This window comes from Terrapene carolina, unplaced genomic scaffold (genome assembly GCF_002925995.2).
Source record: "Terrapene carolina triunguis isolate 2854851 unplaced genomic scaffold, T_m_triunguis-2.0 Scaffold192, whole genome shotgun sequence".
Lineage (NCBI taxonomy): Eukaryota > Metazoa > Chordata > Testudines > Emydidae > Terrapene > Terrapene triunguis.
In genome coordinates, this window is record NW_020664543.1 from 6,281,971 (window position 1) to 6,306,062 (window position 24,092).

General features: G+C 43.0%; 2 protein-coding genes across 3 annotated transcripts in view; both read right to left on the minus strand.

Moving 5' to 3' along the window:
• Window positions 1-852, minus strand: part of ARSG (arylsulfatase G) — a 93,328-nt gene extending 92,476 nt beyond the window's left edge. Inside the window, exon 1 of the mRNA XM_024198314.2 lies at window positions 783-852. The gene's annotated coding sequence lies outside the window, so the exon portion shown is untranslated. The remainder of the gene's footprint in view (window positions 1-782) is intronic.
• Window positions 853-2,813: 1,961 nt separating this feature from the next.
• Window positions 2,814-23,537, minus strand: AMZ2 (archaelysin family metallopeptidase 2). Of its 2 annotated transcripts, none has more exons than XM_024198325.3 (7): window positions 23,461-23,537; window positions 20,910-21,192; window positions 19,384-19,557; window positions 17,379-17,507; window positions 7,748-7,911; window positions 4,765-4,941; window positions 2,814-3,962 (listed from the first exon to the last, which is right to left on the minus strand). In XM_024198325.3, exons 2-7 carry the CDS (start codon window positions 21,190-21,192, stop codon window positions 3,816-3,818), a joined length of 1,074 nt encoding a protein of 357 aa, XP_024054093.1. In that variant the 5' UTR covers window positions 23,461-23,537; the 3' UTR covers window positions 2,814-3,815. The 2 variants fall into 2 exon arrangements, with proteins under 2 accessions (XP_024054093.1, XP_024054094.1); XM_024198326.1 differs by lacking the exon at window positions 23,461-23,537 and adding an exon at window positions 23,378-23,441.
• Window positions 23,538-24,092: the final 555 nt, after the last annotated feature.

The window sequence follows — 24,092 nt, forward strand, 5'->3', positions numbered from 1 at the left end:
CTGGGCACCTGCCAACACTCACCAAAGCAGCAGATTACACCTCTGTAAGATAGCGGTGTCCAGGATGGTGCAGTAGCTGTGCCTACATCCTGAGTGGGTTTCCTGCCCTGCTGCTCAACGGGTGTGTGGGAATGGGAGAGAAGCCACTCTCTGCACCCCCTCCCCACACTAGCGCAGCCATGTCTTACAAGGCAAGATCTGGAGTCCACCTCAGTTATACATACACCTCTACCTCGATATAATACGAATTTGGATATCACGCGGTAAAGCAGTGCTCCGGGGGGGGCGGGGCTGCACACTCCGGTGGATCAAAGCAAGTTTGATATAATGCGGTTTCACCTATAACGCGGTAAGATTTTTTGGCTCCCGAGGACAGCGTTATATCGAGGTAGAGGTGTATATCATCACAAATAAATATCCATCAACCATGAGATATGCTTAAGAAACTCCCCCTACCCCCCCCCCCCCCTTCCCACCACACCCCCCCCCCCCCCCCCCCCCACACAGTGAGTTTATCAACTATAACCACAGCTTCCGCTCTGCCCTCCTCTGCACCTTCAGAGATCCGGCAGCTGCAAACACATTACTGTACAAAGATACACAGGCCGCATCTGCTCCTAGGCCACATTATGCCCCCTCCCAGATACAAAACAAGGTTCGCAGTTCATGCCAATAAGTTCTAGAATGCAAACAGGTTTAAAGAGGCTGGCACACCACCACCAGGAAAAGACAGGGTCAAATCAAACACCCCACACAGCCAAAATAAAGATTGGTGCACTCACTGGTGTACAGAGAGCAGCCTGCTGCTACTTGCCTGCCATGTTTAATCTTCCCCGCTGTACAGCCCGTGACACGTGTGTGAGCGGGTGAGCGAGAGGCCCTGCCCCTCCCACCACAGTCTGACTGCTATACCCGTGGGTGGAGCAGATTGCTTTCCAGCCCACTCCAGAGCAATTCGTCTGCACGTGCAGCTGTTTGCCAGCAGCACTCAGGTGGCTAAGGGCAGACACAACAAAAGGGAGTAGGGTGACCAGATGTCCCGATTTTTGGGTCCTTTTCTTATATAGGCTTCTATTACCCCCCTATCCCCTGTCCCGATTTTTCACATTTTCTGTCTGGTCACCCTAAAAGGGAGCGATATTTTTTCCTGCTTCCTATGACCCACGCAGACAGAACCAGAAACTGCTCTTCTGCTACTGGGTTTTGGAGAAATCTTTAGCCCTGCACCTCCAGCAGACCTACAAAGTCTCACTCATCTGGAGAGTCATTTGAAAGCAAAGTGATTAGTGTTGTTGTTTTAAAGCATGTTCTTTTTGTGAGGGGACAAGGTGGGTGAGGAAATATCTTTTACTGGACCAACTTCTGTGATATTACCTCACCCACCTTGTCTCTCTAATATCCTGGGACCAACAGGGCTTACAACTGCCCCGCATACAACCTTTTGTGAGGAAGCATTTTGCTCTCTTTCAATGAGACATTTAAAATCAAACTTCTTCCCCAACGTTCAAACCCTCTCAGCCTGAAAATCCTGGCTGAGGAGAATACACATGGCAATAGAGGTTCTAGTGAATTTGCCATCCATGGTTACCTTCCCTATGCATAAACCACTTAATCCTTGCAAGATTTCCCTTCACTCAGTCTCTCACACACATAGGGTGACCAGATGTCCCTATTTTATAGGGACAATCCCAATTTTGGGGTCTTTTTCTTATATAGGCTCCTATTACCCCCCACCCCCGTCCCGATTTTTCACATTTGCTGTCTGGTCACCCACCCCACCCCACCCCCGCGCGCGCGCGCACACACACACTTTTTCTCCTTATTTCCAAAAATAAAATGGAGTTAAATAAATTGTGCCTGCATAGAAAGAGTCAACTGGGGCACAAGTCATTTTTCTGCTTTCGCTCACCATTTCTCAGCTATGTTTTCTGCATTCTGTGGCACTCCCTGTGTTAGTGGAATAAGGTACCTTTACACCTCCTTTAAATATTTCAAACTAAAACTCATTGAAAATGGAGTCTGGAAATACACTTTATTTTTATGTAAAGGGAGAAATTCTGGTGCCTGTGAATTATCATAGTATTTAAATACAAACAAATTAACATTTATTTTTTTAAAATATTGTCATTTTAAAAAGAAATATTTATCCATTTAAGATTTAGGGTGAAATCTTGGCCCCACTGAAGTCTTTTGGTCTTTTCCATAGTTTTATCCCTAGTGATTGTCATCAAATATATGCCAAACTTTAAAAATACAACGAAAGCAGAGATGTAATGAACATCCTATGTGGACTGATTATTTCAAAATTGGTGGAAACAAAAATCCACTGATAACACAAATAAAGGCTTACCTGCTTTTAACAACTGAGGTGCCAAGTGGCCTGGAGAGACCTGGACCTTGTTCTGCAAACACTTAAGCATGTGAGTAAACTTTATTCACCCAAGAAATCAGATTGACGACAATGGGAGTACTCATGTAACCAAATTACTCCTGTGCTGAAGTGCTTGCAGGATTAGGCCCCAATCCTGCAATCTGATCTGCACAGATGAACCCCTCTTCCTGAGCAGTATAGTCTTCCCACATTGATCAGATTACAGGACCACAGACTCAGAATGGAAGCTCTATGGGGTACGGATTGTGTCCTTTTATTAGACTGTCATGTGTCATTTCCACAAGCACAGCATGATGGAAATAATAATAGCAATAAATATTAGAACACATTGTGAACTGATTTAAATTTAAAATCATAAAATGTTCCTTTGGAATATATTTTTTCCATTGGAATAACATTGGTTTATTTATAAATTTAAATAGAAAGCTAATTACTCACAATGCATAGGGATTGGGAAGGGAGCACAAATGTACCTTTGTGAAATAGAGTGCAAAAATAATCCAGAAAATTGTACACAGTGTGAAATCTGGCCCACCAGCCTTGCTTTGGGGTGATGATGGGAAGAAAGCAATTTAGCAGCAACAGACTAAGGAAGTGTCCTAACAGGATTATATAAAGAAAATTGAAAGCATAATTGGGTCTTGGTAACCGTAATTAAAACAATAACCTGCCACGGGAAATTAAACCCATCACACACAACACATCAATTAAATCTGTACTGCTTTGTCTCTTTTAACTAGGTTCTTTTCATTCTCTTCCTAATTTAAAGTACCCAGGCACCATTTCCTGATTCTCTAGGAGAAGACCAAGTAAAAACTCACTTTGGTCCTGATCCTGCAAATGACTCTCCACAAACAGACCCACACGGAGACAACTGCAGGTTAGGGGCCTTTGCGTAGGGAATACGTGCAGGTACTGGGGATGAAATCCTCTCCCTGATTTAGTGACAGTGCCTGGACAACTAGCACAACCACTCCGTATTTGCAGCTTCAGTGACTCCTCATTGTCCAATGCTCCTAATTTTCCAATGCTAGAAAAAAAACTAAATAAAATAAACACCACAATCCTCCGCAAACATTTAGAATATATATTTTAAAAACTACACGTTAGGCCCTGTTTACAAGATGTTAAATGTTCTTCTGTATATTACTGCAATTAAGATTAAAATGTACCTTGATTTCTGATATGAGAGCAGCAGAGACCAAATATTGTAAGGTCATGGCAGAAATAGTTACTGTCTGAGGAAGGAGGGTATAAAGGTAAAATGTTCAGCGACAAAGGGATGGATTTTTATTTACAGATCCTTACAATGCAGTGGATGATCCATATCAAGTAACAACAGTTTTAGAAGTAGTCAACCTGAAAGTAATTCTTTAAATAGAGGAGAATGTTTCCCTTTTGATACTACATACATCCTACAGCTTTATTTCTGCAAGACATCAAGACATTTTAATACCCACTCTCGACACTCCTTAAATGCTTCCACAGGTTTCAGCAAGCCCATCTTGGCTTCATTTCTGAGTTCAGCATCCATTCCACTACGATCGTCATCCATCCACCCAAGTAACGCCTAGAAAAGATACACAAGCTGAATGGCCATTCATGTTTCAGATGAACACTGGACCAAATTAAAATACTGAGCAACTCCAAAACTGTTTGCTCCTTCTCTCCATTATATTCTATTGGTAACAACAAACCAATTTATATTGATTAGGATCTTTTCAACAGGCCAACTGTGTATGCAGCTATTCTGCCTTCAATCTTAAATACACAGAATTGTCATTGTAAGTAGCTGCTTCTCCAGCTCACTACTTAGTAGAACAAGTAAACACTTAGTTTCCAATAAACCACGGGGCCAGTATTCTGCATAAACAATTAGCTTTCTTTGCATGTCTCAAACCACAGTTTCCTCCGGAGGCCATGAATGTCTGTGCTCCTGATTTTTTAGTCTTGTAAGTACTGCAGTAGGGGACCAAAAAGGCACCAAGAAAAAAGCAGACACAAACTACAGTTTCCATAGCAATGTTTCAAACAAAGTGGCAGAAACAAACACAAGAAAAATGTTTCTTCCCTCTGTGTGCAGTTGTGGGATTCACTCCTGCAAGGGGTCAAAAGGTTAAAACCTGGGATTGGATAATGCATGCTAATTACTGGCTAATCAAATTTCATGCTCTTTGGCCTAGGCAAACAGCCCAGGGATCTGTAAGGAATCCCCCCATATACAGTGTTGCACAAATAGTCAGGTGCATCATGACGCAGAAAGATTTTCATTTTCTCTGAAGCATCAACTATTGTCAGGGTGCTAGACTCGCAGGAGGAAGTGGTCTGTTCCTCAGTGGCAAATCTTCCATTAGTAAGCAATATCTTTGTACCTGGTATCTCTCCACAATGTGAAAGCCAATGGCAGACTGCAACTTGCGCAGACAAATTGGACACAGATCCAGTGGGCGTCGGTCTGATTCCTCCAGGTGATTGGAACCCTGCATCACACACTGCAGCCACTGACAGTGATGGAGTCCAAAGATGTGCCCAATCTCATGGGTCAAGGTCTGAAACACAGGTCTTATTTTGCAAATTATTGTAAGCTATGTGTTCCTCTCTTTCTTCCACTCTCCCTACACTGGCAGTACCCATTACAGCACCTTACAAAATGGGCTGATGATAAAACGGTTCCACTTCCAACCCACTCCAAGACAGGGCAACAGACCTGGCATGGGGCTGGTACCAATTTTAGTTACAGAAAAATGAAGCGGATGGCCTTGTAGTTAAGGAAAGGAAGTGAATGTTCAATTCCCAGTCCTGCCACAAACTTCCTCTGTGAACTGGGTGAGTCACAATTGCTCTGTGCTTCAGTTCCCCAGCTGCAAAATGGGGATAGTAATACTTACTTTCTTCCATCCTTGTTCTGTATTGTGGATTTGGGCTCTAAGCTCCCTGAGGTAGGGACTGTCTCTTCCTATCTGTTTATACAGCACCTAGTACAGTGAAGCCCTAATTTCAGCTGGGGCCTCTAGACACTATTGTGATATCCCGCTCCCCAGAATATGCTCAAGGGATTTAAAAAAACCTGATGTTTGTTTATAAGGATAATTCTTCACACTTCTGCATAGTGCTAACATCCAGGGAGCTCAAAGTGCCTCACAAACAATAGCAAGCTAAGACTCGCAGCCCCTGACTGACCCGCAGAGGTTGAGTTTACTGACATTCAAATTAAGGATTTACTATGTTTTATTTAGTTCAGTCAATATTGAGCACAGGGAAGCATGGTCTTCCTTGATTTGGAAATTAAAACATATTGAATAGGTGAAGTGATTTCTCCAATTTAGAAAAATGCACCTATCATTCCCTCTAGGTTCCCGGACACAGGCTATCAAACAACATCCATCTACTGACAACAGGAACCACTAACAACAACAACAAAGACCTTCCTGCTGCTACAAAAAATCTCAAGCCCTCAGGTGTCCCACAGACACCATCTCTTCAGGAAGAGGGTGATTAAACACATAGGCCTGGAGGTTACTAAACAGGCTCCATCCAACCAAAGTGAAGCAGATTGGCAGTGGATCCAGATTAATGGAGCTTGGATCCAATCCAACCAAAGGGCTCTTAGCAAACCAAAGCCCCTCCCCCTTGCAAAAATGCTCATGCCACTCCTGGTTCTCTGCCCCACCAGTGCTAACCCCTGCTCCCCAGTCCTCACAGCAAACACCAACACTCTCTTGAGATGAACTGTATCCTTGGATCCAAACTTTGTCACTTCTTGGGCCTCTTCTCAACCCAGGGTTCAGATTCACAGATCTGGCTTTAATCCACCCTTTCCAAGTATCCTCTACTGAGAACACCCTGCTCCCATATACTACTCTTGGGGGAATTCTGCGCCACTGGGTAATGCAAAATTTTGCAGAAATTAATGTTGTGCCCACAGAATTTCCTTTCCCCCACAGAAACGGGCTGCAGTGCTGCTGGACGCCACTAGGGGGCACAGGACCCAGCAGAGCCCAGTTCACACATAGAAGACACTACCAGGGGGAGGGAGTTAGAGGTTTCCCGGCAGCAGCACTTCTCAGCACACTCTCAGGGAAGGAGATGGCAGCGTTCAGAAAACACCACACAAGCCTGAGACCAAGCATCAGGCTGTTTCTCCCTCAGGATCTCTGGGCTCTGAGGGGTAGGGGAGCAGGTGTCTGGGGCTGCAGGGGCCATGGCTGGGCTCTGGGGGCAGAGGGGTGCAGGTGTCTGGGCTCTGGGGGTACCCTGCGGCTGGGCTCGGGGGGGGAGGGGGTTCAGGGGGTGTGGGGGGGGGGGGGGGGGGGTGCTAGGGTCTGGGGGGGAGAGGTTGTAGGTCTCCGGCTCCCAGCAGGGCTCTGTGGGAGAGGGGGCAGAGAAACAGGATTGTCATAGGGGTTTCTTTAACTCTCTACTCCTGGGGGAAATTTTTTGTGTCTCTGTATTGTTATAGACATTTGGGAAGGATGATTTATTAAGTTCCCATATGAATTCATCTATTTTTTGTTTCATTATAGAAAAGCACCTGTGCCTCACCCTCATCCCCATCCATTTAAGTTGTGATTTTCAGAATTAGCCACCAAATATACAAGCATGTTTTGAAAGATCAATATTTTTCACTAATATGCCCAAATGGTGCCTCCATTTCTCACATGCAAGCTGTCAGGGTATCTTGTCAAGGCTTAAATGATCTACTGCTGAACTATTCAAAATCCTACTTAGTCTGAAGAAACCATAATATTATCTAATGTGCAGTTAGGCAATTGGTTTTTCTCTGTTAAAATATTATGTTAAGTAAAATCCAGCGCAACATTGGAATGATATTACAGTATTAACAATTAGTAACACGTCACTCCCATCACCATGAGCAATGTTAAGGTTGTTTTGTCTTGTTGCATGGAGAATGAGGTTGCATTTTGTTATTTAATGACTGTTAATCCACCTACAAAACTGATCTAAATCGGATGATCCTCCTGCTACAGAATGACAGGTAAATAAATTACCAAAATAATTGAAACTGGTGTGATTATGTAGTGTTATTTTGACAAATAAAATTTGCAGGATTTTACGATATTGTATGCAGAATTTTTATTTTTTCGGTGCAGGAGTAATATACACAAGTGTAAGGAATATCAGCTTGAACATCCCACTCCATCTCAACTGCCGGGCTGGAGGATGAAGAGACCGATTCTGCTGTCATTTACACTGGTGTAACTCCATTGACTTCACTGGAGTTGCTCCTGATTTACACCAGCAAGAGAATTAAACCCTTAGAAACAAAAGCTATTTTTATTTCCAAATAGAAATTTAAGGCTTTCAATAACTCTCTAGAGCCCAACAGGCACCCACCTTGCAGGACCTCAGAAGCAGCACACTGCTGGTTACAGGAGTATAATAGCCATCAAAAACTGAATAGTCTGCTGAGGGAAGCTTCTTGACTCTCTTCAGTCTGCCTTTGTAGCTCGCACTATAAAAGTCACTGTCATACCTGGCAAAGCTGAAGATCCCCATTCCTTAAGAAGAAATCAAAAAGGAATTCTATTAGAGAAGACACTTTCACAGTTCAGGGCAATTGCCCCTGTATTCTTGCTCCGCGGTCCCTTGAGGGTGCATTCTAGGCTCCTCAGCCAGCACATCTTTTGGGCAGCCATCTCTCTCCCCCTTCTGACCAGGGGTTTTCCACGCTGTACAGTTCCCTGCCTACACTGATATTCCCAGCAAGCCAGACTGCCTATAACAGGCCAACGTCTGCGCGTTGGTTTCTCTGTGAAGACTCGTGAAGAGCGTAATTGCCAGCAGTTATAAGCTGAGCCCTACTCACAAACACAACTGTGATTAAACTTACAATGATCTGAAGTCCTAGCTTTGCTATTTTAAGTCAATGCCAAAAGAGCACTTCTCTGTTTTGAGTTACATTGTATTAGATACACAGAAGTCTTCAAACACAGGAAGCATCAAAATATAAAATAATATACATTGTACCATTTTGCTTTGCCATGTGTTCTAGTGAATGTACCCTTCAGCTTATGGCTCAGCACAGAAGGACAAGTAGATCTACCCTCATCTATTTCTGAGCAAGTTAGCTACTGTTTAGCAGTGCACTGGTTTATAGCCCTGGAAAGCAGTACAAAGAGCAGCCTCTCAGAAGGTAGTAAAAGTGCTTTACATGTACTACTAGCGACCTCTTCTGGTCAAAGAAGGATTTGGCCGAGCTCAGAGCAAAGATCTGAGAAAACAAAACAAAAAAACCTCTTGCACTCAGATTCCCTTGATGTTTAAAAGCCCAATTAGCCTTACTCATGTTGAGTAGCATTTCCTCCTTTGTGTAATCCCATTGACTTCAGTGGAACTACTCATATGAGCAAGAGTTGCAGATGTAGGTGCTAAATAATTGTCACATATTGACAGTGTAACACAATCTTCAAAAACGGGGAAAACACACACTTAGGATCCCATAGCGCACATGATTATGCACACGCACGGTCTTTAAAAAAGGCACATGGATTATTACTGTTAATATTTTGCACTTATATGGCGTCTTTTCATCTCACCATGCTTTACAGACATTAATTTCATGTAGGGATACGCTGTGGCACAGAGAGATTAAGTAACTTGTCCAAGGCCACAGAGAAAATCAGGAGCAAAGGCAGGATTAGTATCCAAAACACCTGGCTGCCTGTCTTGTACCTTAACCATAGGACGATATTATTGAAATGCATTACACTACACAGGATCTATGCCACAGATACAGTACATTTCCTTTTCAATTAATGAATCCAGATCTTCCACGTACAGGTCTGTCGCATCTTACGCGCATTTAACATGCGTGATTTCAGCTTTACGCGGTCGGCAAAAACAAAAACAAAACAAAAAAAAGAGAAAAATAACAATTTTAATACTGTACCTGTAGTGAGGGCGATTCCGCCCGCCATTACACTCAATGTAATTTTGACTATACGTGATTTTCGCTTTAAGCGCTGACTGCGGAACCTAACCCCAGCGTAAGACGCGACAGACCTGTAGTGAGTCCAATATATTCCCACTGTGCTGATTTTTCTGAGCTGTCAAATCAAAATTATTGCAGGAATAACTGAAGTACAAGGCCCCTTACTATTGAGCATTTCCTGTATGACAGGTCCCTGTGAAAAACACTGTAGTGGGACACTGAACATTACTAGGCTATTTATGTCCTTTTGGATGTTATAATTAGCACTGTGATGAGGAAGACATGAGGCCAGCGCCTCGCACTATTATTCACTGAGATGGAACATGACTTCTGTGGCACCACTGATTCACAGTGACTCAGAAAGGAGTGGATGACTCAGGTTGTCAAACACAATTTACAAGGCTCCCTTCCCCACATTCGTGTGTGTAATTATCAGGGGCATTTGGTGCCTACTTTGCATTAACCACCCCAGGTTGCTGTAAAAACAAAAACAGTCCATTTGAAAATCTATTCCTGCAGGATAAAATCCTGATGTCATCAACAGGAGTCCTGCATGTAAGAAGTCAGCGGGCCTAAACCACACATGATCAAAAGTTTCTACTGAGAATCATTGCTGACTTATAATAAAGAGAGAAGTGCTGTGTAGAGCAGCAGCAGAAAGAGAAACAATAATGTACACACACAAGAATGTTCAGGGCCTTAACTCTGCAATGCAGTATGGGAGTTCCACACCTGGCTCTCACTCCTCGGGTTTGAGGGGGGTACAAGTGATACAGGGGGAAAGAACTTTGCCACTGAGGGAGGAATTGCCTTGTGTTGCCCAATAATGACCCACCTAGCTGACCATGTAACAGCAATGATGGGCCTCCAAAAAGTATCCGTCCATGCGTATCCTGTCAGAAGGATGGCTGAGTTAAAAGGCCTGGAGGATGGCAACGTTAAAATGGGGAGTGTGAAAGCAAAACTTTCCAGCCTCCCTAAGAGACATGGCCCAGAAGGACACAGCCATTCCCAGGGAGAGGGACTGACTTAAAAAAATAAGTAAGATTATAATCACAGTTAAAGCTCCCCTTGCACATAAAGAAAACACAGTACAATACAAACAAGTAGCAAAAAGGGCAGGTGCCCACTATATCTAGGGGTCAAAAGGAGCGCTCTAGCTCTGCATTTCCCAGCTGTGTGTGTGTCATACTCTGATGTTCCCCTAAGGAGCTTTAGATCTGATGATTTTCCTTGTGTGGTTTTCTCCATGACACAAAGCAGGACAGATCCTGAAAGGTACCAATCATCTACACCACCCAATAAAGTCAGCAAGTGTTCCTCAGAGGTGCTGAATAAGTGTAATTTCACCAATATGTTTAAGGTTACAGACAAAAAATGCAGACTGCCAGACATTAAATGTAGCTTGAGAACTTGGGGTGGGATTCACGACAGTACTTGGGCACCTAAGACACAGTTTGGGCTCCACTGCAATCCACAAAATTCCCAGCAAACCTTGTAAGTGCCTAAACTCACTGGACACCTAAACTTTTTCAAGGTAAAAGTTCCCTACCACCATGAAGTGATGCTAAATTCTATAGTGCAGGAGCCCTGCAGAAATGAACTCAAGTGGTAATTCTACAAATTGTGAGAGAGTCTCCAAAATGTGTGTGTGATGGTGTCATAAGATACGTTCTGAATATGGGTACTTTAACATTTTCCCAGTGCATTTTATCTAATTGAAAATCTGCACAACCGCAATTATGAGTAAGGCTACGATTTAGTCACGGAGGTCACAGAATCCGTGACTTCCAGCGACCTCTGTGACTCCAGCCTACGGTGGTTGGGAGCTGCAGGGTACCCCACGGCCCACGGGGGCAGGGAGCTGCGGGGTACCCCTGCCATCTCTGGCGGCCCCTGGAGCTCCAAGCCACCACAGGCGGCAGGGTACCCCACAGCTCCTGGCCGCCGCAGAGGAACCCCCAGATCTCCCAGCCGCCATGGGTGGTGGGGGCCTCCCGAGCTGCCGATGGTGGGGGAACCCCTGAGCTCTCAGCCGCCGCAGGTGGTGGGGGCCCCCAGAGCTGCTGATGGAACCCCCAAACTCCTGGCCACCACGGGCAGCGGGGAACTCCCAAGCTCGCGGGCAGTGGGGGAACCCCCAAGCACCCAGCCGCTGCGGGCAGCTCCTAGTCCCTGTGCAGCTGCCCCACTTCAGGTAGTGTGGGGACCCGCAGATCCCCATGTTGTCAGGGATATATTTAGTAAAAGTCAGGGACAGGTCACGGCTTCAGTGAATTTTTCTTTTTTGCCCGTGACCTGTCGCTGACTTTTACTAAAAATATCCGTGACAAAAAACTTAGCCTTAATTATGAGACTTTACATATTAGCAATAAATACACATATTGTTTCAGCATAAAACACCATGTATCTCAGCTTTTATATGTCAAACTGTAAACTAAACAACAAAGTGCATCCAAAGAACACATGCAGTTAGTCAAAAAGCCCCTGGCGCTGCATGTAAAATATTGTTTTTACAACATTAATGTTCTCCACAAACTTCAAATAAAGTGTTAAAGACTCCAGCAGATTATTTTACACTGCTCTCAAACTTCACTCAAATTTTAAATTTAGAGTTTGCAAATTTGGAATGGTATCAGGTGATTTACTGTATAATAAGGGATTACAGACTTCTCTCCTAAAGCAGGATTATGAACAAAGGTGCACAATGGGACATTATCTCTCTGACATTAAACAGACAGAAAATATGAAGAGTTACCACTATTTCTTAGTTAATTTCAGCAACTGCATATGGGCTTCTTTGGCACGTGAATTTATGCTCATTAGCTGAATTTTCAGAAGGGTCTCATGGCCTTGAGTCACCAATGCATTACTCCAGTTTTAAAGTTGGCATAACTCTACTGAAATTAGATGAATGGAGTTACACCACTGCCAAAGGGACATTTAGCAATGGGGAAATCAAGCCCCAAATCTTTATCTTTGAACCCACTGTTCGGCCCATGGAAAAATTTGCAAGTTGAGCACAAACAGCATTTGCTTCGCATTCACCATTCATCTGAGTGGACACCAAACACAAACAAATGTTGTCCCAATACACGGACCACTGTTGAAGATGTGGTCTGTGTCATAGAAACCAAACACAATGATCCATACTGCCAGGCAATTAAAAAACAATTATTAAAACAACTAACTACAAAGCCAGACGCCACGCTTGATCTTTACTTTATGTTAATCTGTTTAAATTGCTCATGAAAGGCTGAGAGAACAGAGAACACTTGTTTTTATTATTATATTTTCATCCGGTTTAGACAGATTTTTGCCTCCCCAATCTATTCATTTTAATTACCCAGTTGTTGTAGAGGAAGCCTAGGCACTTCACTTGGCTTGGTGGATGGCAGGGATATTCTAGGTGCCAGAAGTTAGGTGCTGTGTTGTAACGCCTAAGTCCCTTCATGGATCCCACCCTCTATGCTTAGCTACCGAATAGAATGGGTGCAACTTCCTTTTTAGAATCTCTGCCCTTTCTGAAGCACAGCTACGTGAATACAGATTGCTATTGTTAAATGCTAGTCCAGCATTAGCCAGCACATAGCTGGCATACGTAACACACACTATGGTGCAGGTGGAATTCCAACTTCCATTCTAACCACTCCTTTTCAATTAATAATTATTTTCTTAAATTAATTTATTTTAGGCTGAAATTCAGCAGGCTTTGTTGAAGCTCAGAGGTATTTTGCGGCTGTGTGTGTATAAAGTTTTTATTAAAATCAGTGCAGACATTTTTACATTAAAAAAAAAAAAAAAAGACCTCTTCCAGGATGTATTATAGATTGTATTAGTCTTTTACAGCCTCCAAAAGCATGGTAGGTGCCTTGTTGTATCAATCAGAAGACATAGGCCTTGCCTCAAACAATGTACAATCTTGACCCTGAGCACCTCCATCTCCCATTGGCTGCAGAGTCTCTCAACATCTCCCAGGATTGGACCATACTTTATAAGGCACAAGAGGAGGGGCTAGAGTTAAGGCTGAGCTTTCAACTTTAATGCAGAGATTCCGACTGATGGCTTAATTTTTCAGTGTTAAAACTGCACTATTATAAAATATCATTAAAAAAGTATTTTAAAAGTTACCTAAAAGGGTAGATGGGGCTGTTCCAGGCAACTCTGGAAGTTTATGTTTCTATTTCAACTAAAGAAATCTAGTTTTTGATACTTGTCTCATTTTGGGTTCAGAGGTCATCTCCACCTAATAAAAATGCTCTCTGAAGGCACATTTTGTGGCAGGCAGGCAGTTCTGAAGTTAGGAGTCTAGTAGCACTCGGAAACACATCCTTTTAAAAAGCAACAGAGAGTCCTAGTTGCTTTTTACAGATCCAGACTAACACGGCTATCCCTCTGATACCTGACATCCTTTTAAGGCAGCTCTGGATATCAGTGGATGAGCTTGTGTACTGGGCCTATGTGCATGGTCCCTGCATTTAATTTAGGATTTGGTTCATTGTTTTGGTCCTGTTTTATTTTTGTCTTATTCCATTTGCTCATTTTGTTTTAGTTTTGGTTTGGAGTTGTTTTGTATTTTGACGAACATTTGGTTTTCTCAAGTTTTTGCTCATAGCCATATTAGGGCCAATCCTGAGACTGATGTCAGTGGCAAATGAGCACATTCAAAACCTCCCAGAATCTGGCCGTAAGCTGTATTGCCTAGTTCAGGAAGGTACTTAAGTATGGGGCTAACTTTAAATGTGTGAGAAGTCTAATTCAAGTCCACAGGGCTACTCATAAACTTAGTCACATGCCTTGCTGACTTGGAGCCTGTGCCAGGTTGTCACAGGTGATACACAGATAATTTAGATTCCTCATTTCTGGAGTCACCTGGCCAATATAGGGGAAATAAAAATAAAAAAAGAACACTGAAATGGAAAAATACTGTTTAAATTAAAAATATACATAACGGGGCCAAAATCTTAACTGTGAACCTTTTCTCAGGTGAACATAAGTCAATTGATTCTTTTCAAACAGTATTTTGTTAAATAAGTTAGAATCTCAATGATAAAAGAAAGAATCAACATATAAAAAATTCCAAATTCACCACACGTGTAAGTAAGGGCAATTCCACTGATTTCTACGGGAGTTTGGCAAACAGAGTGCTTGTTGTATCAGGCCCATAAGCTGGGAATTGAAGAATGAGTCAAATCAGAAGCACCTATGCAAACTGGATTTGATTGCTAGCAATCAGACTCTGGAGAAATAGACAGAGCTACTTACACTGTGCTTTGGAGAGATGTCAGACCAAAATCTACTTGCACTTTTGTCCAGCAATCCTCAATGAAATCAGTGCAGCTGTCCAATTATAACTGAGTACAGAATTGGACCCATGGCAAGACTGCTTTTTATGCCAACTAAGTCTTGCAGTTAAATATACATGCCCACTAAGCCCTGCCGCTAAGCAAACCATTTTACCCTGTCACTGGCCTGATCAGATTTTTGCAAGCATACGTGTTTTTGGAATAGCTAAGATGAGAAAATGTTTTATATTTTTGCTTTGAATACCACAGGCACTCTATTTTATGGTGAAAAAGAGAAAGAACAATATTTTGAGGTGTAGATTTTGGGTATCATAGACTAAAGGCTGTTGTGGTTCATGAAGTGAACTCATGCTGCAAACATGCAATCAGGACAGAGAGGGCCTGAGTTTCCTTTCACTAATGCAGGAATCACTCCATTGCCCTTGATGTACTGACTCCTATTTTACAGTAAAGTGACACCAAACAGTCTAAATGTTATGATGACTTTATGCATTAAAAAAAAAAAATCACATTAACAATCATTTGGTTTTTTTTGCAACAGCGAAAGTCTATCACAAGCTATAGACTCAATTAGTACTCCTAGGGAATGCCAAATTCTGATTTTGTGTGACCGGGAGATTTAGGAGTACAAGGAAGACTAGATCATAAGACTGCAAGATTTTTTTTAAAGTTATTTTCATTTAAAATTGTACACAACATAAAAATGTACATAAAATTACATCTGCTACGTGACTAACCTGTCAAAATATTTCTTATTTCCAGTATACCTAGTGAAAGACATCACCCATATCTTAGCCTGTTAGATAGAGGGTGTGACGGTTCTTAGTGTACTCAAGACTGAGAGTCACCTTGTTATCCCCTACCTCCAGCATGAGGAAGTCCTGCCACTGCCTGGCTGGGCGTCATCTCCCTAACACCATCAGCCTTTCAGCCACTCAAGCCCTCTCCTCTGGACTATGCCAGCCCTAACTTCCCCTTGCAGATGAACAATAGGTGCTCCCCAGTCCCCAAGTTCCTTTGGATCATTCCCCTATGACACTGGCAACTCACAGAAATCCCAGATCCTCTGCTCCCAAAGGAGTAGTGTATTCCAGTTTTATCTTAAACCACCGCTCCTGTAAACCACACAGTCCTTGTGAGCACTGAAATAAAGCTAGTATTGTTTTATTGTAAGAAAGAATAAAGATTTAACTAGAAACAAGAGAGCAGTGGAAACATATGGTTACAGTGCAAAACAGAATCACAAAATGTGAACTTGGGTCTATATTTATTAATAAATACCTTTCCTACCAAATAAAGTAGGTTTTCCCCACAAAGGTCAGTCTGTTACCATAGAATATCAGGGTTGGAAGGGACCTCAGGAGGTCATCTATTCCAACCCTCTCCTCAAAGCAGGACCAATCCCCAGACAGATTTTTGCCTCAGATCTCTAAATGGCTTCCTCAAGGATTGAACTCCCAACCCGAGTTTAGCAGGACAATGCTCAAACCACTGAGCTATTGCAGAGCTGTCTGGTTTACCAAGAAACATGATGCAAACATGCATGAAAACACCCTCGTTCCACAAGGGGTTTCCTTAGTGAATGGATCCAGAGGGTCTTTCCTCCTGTTATACTGAAACCAACCTTTTGTTCCTATTCAGAGACAGGGCAAACCCCTGTCTTGTTGTAAAGTCCCTTTTTTTACCTTCAAGTGGTTTCGATTGTTTGCAGTTGGCTCTGATGGTTTCCCATTCAAAGTCTTACTATTGCACAAAGCTAAACTGAGCCTTGCATTGCATCCTCGGCTAAACAGCAAGGGGTGACAACTCCCCCATCCTGGAACAGGCATTAACCCCAATGACTCATTTTTACTGCAAGTCATAAAGCATTCGCTCTCTCATTTCATATATATCCATCCCATACATATATCTCACAATGATTATGAATCTTGACAAGTTATGAGTCTTCTGTAGATAGCTTACGTTTCTCTTTATGGATAAATATCCTGTACAATGTTTGGTGTACTGGGTTTGTCTGAGGTGACAGTTGTCTGCAAAGAACAGGGACCCTTTGCCAACGGGTTTTGGAGTTGCAGAAGGTCCTCAGAGTCTTTGTAGCAGCAACTCACTAATTTTGGCTGTTCTTTTTCAGCCCACCCTCTGCTTGTGGCAGTAGAAAAATAGGTGATTTGGACAGACGTTGACATGTTCTGAGCTGTGTTTAAGTTCTTTGGGCAGCAAAGCCTTCTTTATTTGCATAAGATTTTGTTTTAAAAAGCAAAATGCACTGTTTACTTACCAGAGTATGAAAAATGACATCTTGAAAATGTGAACTCAATTTCTTTGGCACTTCTGTAACTCTCTAAACAAACAAACAGAAACCAACACCAACCCAACTGTGTCAACCAAAAAATCCCCTTTAGGGCTGTGAACTAATCCAACAAGATTCGGTATAGAAAGGGAAACATATTTAAAGTTATGAACAAAGTTTTAGGGATTTTTCTTTTAACAGTAGATCAATCAAAACTGTTTCTTACTTTTTGACTGTCTTTCGAATGTAGTGACTTTGAACTGTACGAGTTTGAACAATATCACACACTATTTTTAAAATTATATACCCATGAATTATATATCAATTTAATTCACGTTTCCCATATTTATCATTTTATACACATTTTAACAGTAAATTGATTCCTAGCATTTTGGAGTCATTTTAGTTTTCTCCACTGATATACTCCGGACATAATACCTTCTGTCAAAGAGGCTTGGCCAAAGACAAAATTCCAGGACTCCGTTGGATAAAGATCTATCATTGTTATCCCAACAATACAGAAAGCATCTTCTGGCTTTTTCTTCTTTAGGTATTTCAAGAGGTCCCCTGTATAATCAGAAAAAAAGTCCCTTCAAAAGAAGCATGAGTCACCACAGAGGAAACCTGTGAAAGCAGTCATAGGATTATGCCAGTGGTTCTCAACCAGGTGGGTATTCAGAGGTGTTGCTGGGGGTACATCAACCCATCTAGATATTTGCCTAGTTTTACAATAGGCTACATAAAAAGCAGTAGCGAAGTCACTACAAACTAAAATTTCATACTGACAATGACTTGTTTGTACTGCTCTATATACTATACACTGAACTGTAAGTACAATATTTATATTCCAGTTGATTTATTTTATAATTATAGGGTAAAAATGAGAAAGTCAGCAATTTTTCAACAATAGTGTGCTGTGCCACTTTTGTATTTTTATGTCTGATTTTGTAAGCAAGTAGTTTTTAAGTGAGGTGTAACTTGGGAGTACACGAGACAAATCAGACTCCTGAAAGGGATACTGGAGTAATGGATTATGCGATGTAGGGGTCCAGCCACATTATCAAACTGGAGCCACTAATGCTGCTAACATGCGGTCAGATCCTATAAAAACCCTCCATACACAGAATTTCCAATGGGAGTTCTGCTTGCAGGATTGGTATCAGGATGAATCGGGGCTTGTCAACACACTATATTAGTGCACAGAAAGCTACAGTACACTAGCTTGCTGTGCATTAAGTTGCTACGTGGACCCTGCTAAAGGGCACTGAAAGTTTCATAGTGAGCTTTGGCAAAGCAATAAGCCTAGACAAGCCCTTAGGGTAGATAATATTTTTCTATTCAATGCAGTGAATTATTGTTTTACAAGAGTGGTCAGGATGCTTAATAAAGGTAGATGCTTGAATCTATTGCAGGTTAAATGTCCTAAAAGTCAGAGGAACACTTGGTGGTCTCAGGAAAGTTTCTAGTAGTCACATCACAAAAATCACCACCATGACTGACATTCTAAGGGTCAAAAAAGATAACATTAGAAACAGAAGAAAGGCCATACTGGTCAGACCAAAGGTCCGTCTAGCCCAGTATCTCGTCTTCCGACAGTGGCCAATGCCAGGTGCTTCAGAGGGAATCATAGAATATCAGGGATGGAAGGGACCCCCAGGAGGTCATCTAGTCCAACCCCCTGCTCAAAGCCGGACCAATTCCCAACTAAATCATCCCAGCCAGGGCTTTGTCAAGCCTGACCTTAAAAACCTCTATGAATAGGTAATCATCAAGTGATTTCATGGCAGTATCCAAAGAAAATGTATCTCAGTTTAAACTAGCTGGACATCTATTTGATCTTTAGATTCATACAGTACATTTGCTTTCGTTTTAAATAACTAACGTTCAAGAGAAAACTACTTGGCTAGCTGACCATTTGGTTAGTTTAGGGAACTTAGTGATCAAGCCTGAATGCACTACCAGGCATGTGTTCTATTGCTATAACAGAATGACTCAGCTGCTTTTTTGAAGCCTGATGCGGATGCTCTTACTTGAATGAATAACGCCACTGATGGCAACGGAACTACTCACATGAATAAAGGTTGCAGAATCAGGTCTGAAACCAGAGCTGGGATTAGGATCTTGCATTACTGAGTCCTAGACTTATGCTCAAACAACTAAGCCACACTTCTCCACTACACTGTAGGTCACATCATGACTGGAGATTCTGGTGCGCTGCTGACAAAGAATCTGAAGTTATCCATCCTTCTCTCTGTCTGCCTACGGCACTGATATAACCCCCCCATACTGTTGTATCTGAACACCTCACAATCTTTAATGTATTTATCATAACAACACCCCGACTTAGAGTGTCAAGAAACTCAGTTTTCATTTCTTTATTATCCCAATCTTTTAGCAATGAGGTGGTTCTGAACTTGATGCTGTTCTCCTCCTCCCTACATACCTGCATGAATCTGTAGATTGCATGTGTACTCATTCACTCGAAAAGCACAACTTGTGTGTGAAACAGGAACCGGCTCCAGGATTTTTACAGATAGGCCATAGTAAAAGGCTTCACAGTAATCCTTCAACCATTTCATATAATCCTCCGTACTAACTTTGGTGTCCCCAAAAGAACCTATATAAGCAGTCCAAAATAACATCAGGTTATAAACCTGCTATGGCAGTTCATTCAATCAACTCATATTTTTTTTAAATCCCCCAAAAGAATGATAACTTTAATATTCCCTCTTATTTCATGTTTGTTAATGAACATCACATTTACCCCAAGTTATCAAAAGAAAATACAAGCAATATTATAGAACACGGCACAAACACAATTAACCTTTCACCATTTCCATGCAATTCCAAGAAAGCCTCTCTTTATTTTATTAACTTCTATTCCCTTAGCCTAAAAACAAAGCGATCAAGTTATTCTACTGCAATACTCCAAGGTACTACATCTCATAACAATGATACAGCCATGTTTGGGATAATTATTGTACAGTAATGAAGCGGGAGGTTTGTTTGTTTTTTAAATAAGGGCATTGTTTATCACTGTCAAGTGCTGAGATACTGGATATTAAAAACAACCAAACAATACAATGCTACCCACAAGAGGCAACACAGAAACTGACGTCAGTGCTGTAGACTGCAATAGTGAATCGATTACTCATAACTGTAATTAAAATTTCAGCTTTAAGAGTAATGGCAACTCCCATAAACACTGATCAAATATGGATGGAGTAGGGAAACTGAAGGACTGAGGTTTAGCATATTGTATTTGTTTGTTGGTTTGTTTTTACCTTCAATGGGTTTCTTTTCCCAAGATTATGACTGTTCCTGTTTTTCTTAAAACACAATTTTATACACAAGTTAATCAAAAACTGTGAAAGCTACCAGGAAGTACAACTTAAATCCATCTATATTATTTACTGTAATCCTCAATGACATATCTCTATGCAACACACTACAGAAAAAAAAAATATTAAAAACAGTAATTTGCATTTCTATAGCACCTTTCATCCAAAGAAATCAAAGCACATTGTAAACATTGATTAAGCTTCACAACACTCCAGTAATGCTTAATTAAATATTCACCATTTTGAACATAGGTAAACCGAGGCACAAAAAGGCCTAATCCTACAAGTATTTATGGACAAGTTTACCACTACTCACATGACTCAGTTCCATTGACTCTAATAGGACTACTCGGATGAGTAAAGTTAAGCACATCCATAAGCGCTTGCAGGATCAGGACTTTAGTGAATTTTCCATAACACCATAGCTGAATGTCTGAATCAGGAATAAAACCCAGGAGTCCTGACTCCCAAGTCCCCTGCTCTAACCACTAGACCACTTTGTCTGAGATCTATTATAAAGTCTTTTTATTTGAAAATTGGAACATATAACCTAATTAATATGCCTGTCCCATTAAATATGAACTAAAGACACAGATGGCTTGGTTCAGCGATCACAGTTAGACATTACCAATGGGCTGTACATAAATGGCACTTTTCTGAGATGTCGGTCTGCTTCTGTAAGGATCGTTATAAAACTGTTCAAAGTCCTGGGTGGGCTCAGGGTGTGAGGAGATCCAGTCTGACTCCGAATGAAGAGTGATGGGTCTGAAGAGAACACTGTCTGGCTGAAACGCTTCATTCAGCAAACACTTCTCCCTAGACTCAAGATTCTCATACAGCTTCACAAGCTGTGTGTTCTTGGAGATCAATGCTGTCTTCAGGATCTGCTCAGAATGTTTAATTACCTTCATCTGAAAGAGAGAAAAGACCAAAAGCATTTATAAAATCCTGTTTTCATACCTAGCATGTATTCTAAACAGCTTCCTTCCTTCCTCTACCACCACCTGATGACCCCCAGCCTCTCATTCCTTTTCTGAGGTGTTGGTAAGCTAACAAGCTGTTTTCCACAGCCTGTTGCTAGCTAACCAGCCAGGATTGCTGAGGCACAGGCCGTTTAGCTTCCTCTTTTCCCTACAATTTCCATACCCAGCCCCCAAACACACAAGCAGCTTCTGCTTTTTGGAGGGGAGAGGGAAGTGACCAGCATGGGAAAGTTTTGCTGCAAACTCACAATTCCCAGTCTAGTTCTATGTATTATGTCATTCCCTCACTTCATTCTCTGCTTTAAAAAATCCCTTTTGCTACTATATCATTCTAGGTCAGGGGTTTTCAAACTGAGGGTCGGGACGCCTCAGGGGATCGTGAGGTTATTACCTGGGGGGTCGCGAGCTGTCAGCCTCCACCCCAAACCCCGCTTTGCCTCCAGCATTTATAATGGTGTTAAATACATTAAAAAGGTGTTTTTAATTTATATGGGGGGTTGCACTCAGAGGCTTGTTATGTGAAAGGGGTCACCAGTACAAAAGTTTGAGAATCACTGGTCTAGTGGCTCCCACTCCAACAAGATCTTTAGAACTGATTCTGATCTCACTTGCTCCAGTGTAAAAAAACAAACAAAACAAAAACAGTGCAACTCCCTCAGCTGACTTCAATAGGTTTATGCTGATGTAGGAGAATCAAGACCAGGAAGCTGTTTCTTCTGTAAGCTTAGGCAATGCTAGCAGTAACTGACTGAACAAAAGGCATGTGACAAAAAACAAAAAAAACCCACAAACAATTCATCATTATGCAGTGGGTGAAGCACTTATCAGTATAATACAAATTGATGCCAATTTTCTCCCCCATAAGAAGACTTCTGTTAATCATACACCACTTAGAATAGTATCTTGCTATCTCATCTCTTGCTTCTCCCTGTATCTTCATCTGTGATTAGCAGACTCTGGGTCTGAATGCTAGATTGCTAAGTATTAAGATGGCTTTGATAACAATTGTGCCTGCACTGCAGGGTGCATTAGGAAATATAAAGTAGACTCAATAATTAAGAGTAGAACATAATATGAACATATATGTAAATTTATGAGAAAGGAGATTTTATAGATGATATTTTCATTCTCTTAACAATGTGTTACAAAAAGTATTAGGCAGGATTGAGGAGATTTTTGAGGGAACAATGTTGATACAATTAGTTCCAGTCCATTGTGCACAAAGAGTGTATTTTATTTTAACATACTTTTGATTTTACTCATTGTTGTTTTTTAAATGAGAAAAACAAAAGTATCAGATGCAGAGAAGAGGGACTATTTTTTTGTTTGTGTTGTTCAGACCTCAAAGGGGGACACTGAAATTCATCCCTCATGCCTACACATCCTATCCCAGGGTGCATGGGGTTAGTACAGAATCCACTTCACACCTCCGAATACATACCCTAATCCCATAACCACACACCCCACAGCAACCCCAATTACTTCCCCACACAGACCCCATTACATTCCACCACAGCCACACATTGTGTACAACCCACATTACATGTCCCACACATCAGTCCCAGCATCCCCCTAGTTAGGGTTGCCAACCCTCTGGGATTGTCCTGGAGTGTCCAGGAATTAAAGATTAGGTCATCTGATGAAACCTCCAGGAATATGTCCAACCAAGGTTGGCAACCTCTTGCCCCTCATAGTGGCCCACACACCCTCCCAGCATCTCCCAATCATACACCCCTCCCAGCATTGCCCCTTGCCCCCACAGCATGTCTCCCACACCTCTCCCAGCATCCCACCGCCCCCCACAACACTCCCAGCATCCCCCTCGCTCCCCTCCCAGCATTCCTTGACCTCCACAGCACCCCCTGCCTCCCCCACAACCCTCCCAGCACCCCCCCCACAACCCTCCCAGCATCCCCTGCCACCCCAGCACCTCCTTCCCCCCCCCCAGCATCCCCTGGCCTCACGGCACCCCACACAATCCTCTCAGCACCCCCTGCCCCCCACAACCCTCCCAACATCCCCTGCCACCCCAGCACCTCCCAGCATCCCCTGGCCTCACGGCACCCCACACAATCCTCACGGCACCCCACAGCACCCTCTCAGCACCCCACACCTATCCCAGCATTCCGCCCGGGGACCCCCCCAGTGCGGCCCCATACCGCCCCGCCAAGCTGCCGGGCCTGGGCGCGGCCTTACCCTCCTGCCCCAGCGCCCGGAGGCGGGGCCCTGCCCGCTCTCCCAGCGGCGCGGGAGTCGGGAGGGGCGGCTCCAGACCAGAGCCCGCCCCCGCTCCGAGTCCTAGGCGCGGCGCGCTCAGCCCGCCCATTCGGCCGGCGTCGGGCCTGCAGCCAGCCCCCTAACGCGTCAGAGTGACTCAAACATCCTGGGCGGTTATAGCGGCTGCTGGGGGTGAGGGGCCGGAGCTGCCCCCAACGTGCCCCTCCCCGCATTCCCATAGGGCCCCCCACACACACCCCTGACCCGCGTAGTGCCACGCCCCCGCCCCATAACACCCCCCCAGCATCCCCTCACCCCAGAACACTCCCCCTCAGACGACCCCCCCCAGTCTTCCAAGCATCCCCCTCGGACCCTGAAACAGCTCTGTGGTGCCAAAGCTTGCCTCTCTCCCCAGCAGAAATCGGTGCAGTCAAAGATATTGCCTCTCCCACCATTAGGGTGACCAGATGTCCCGATTTTATAGGGACAGTCCCGATATTTGGGGCTTGGGCCTATTACCCCCCACCTCCTGTCCCGATTTTTCACACTTTCTATCTGGTCACCCTACCCACCATCTCCCTCTAGTATCCTGGGGCCAACCCAGCGACAAC

Excerpts from the sequence above, each read along its gene's own strand:
- AMZ2 (XM_024198325.3), bottom strand. The coding sequence starts at position 21,192 with ATGAAGGTAATTAAACATTCTGAGCAGATCCTGAAGACAGCATTGATC. Across the intron at positions 19,558-20,909 it reads CATTTATGTACAGCCCATTG|GTTCTTTTGGGGACACCAAA; the intron begins GTAATGTCTAAC and ends CTGCTTATATAG. Across the intron at positions 7,912-17,378 it reads CCAAGCCTCTTTGACAGAAG|GAATGGGGATCTTCAGCTTT; the intron begins GTATTATGTCCG and ends TTTCTTCTTAAG.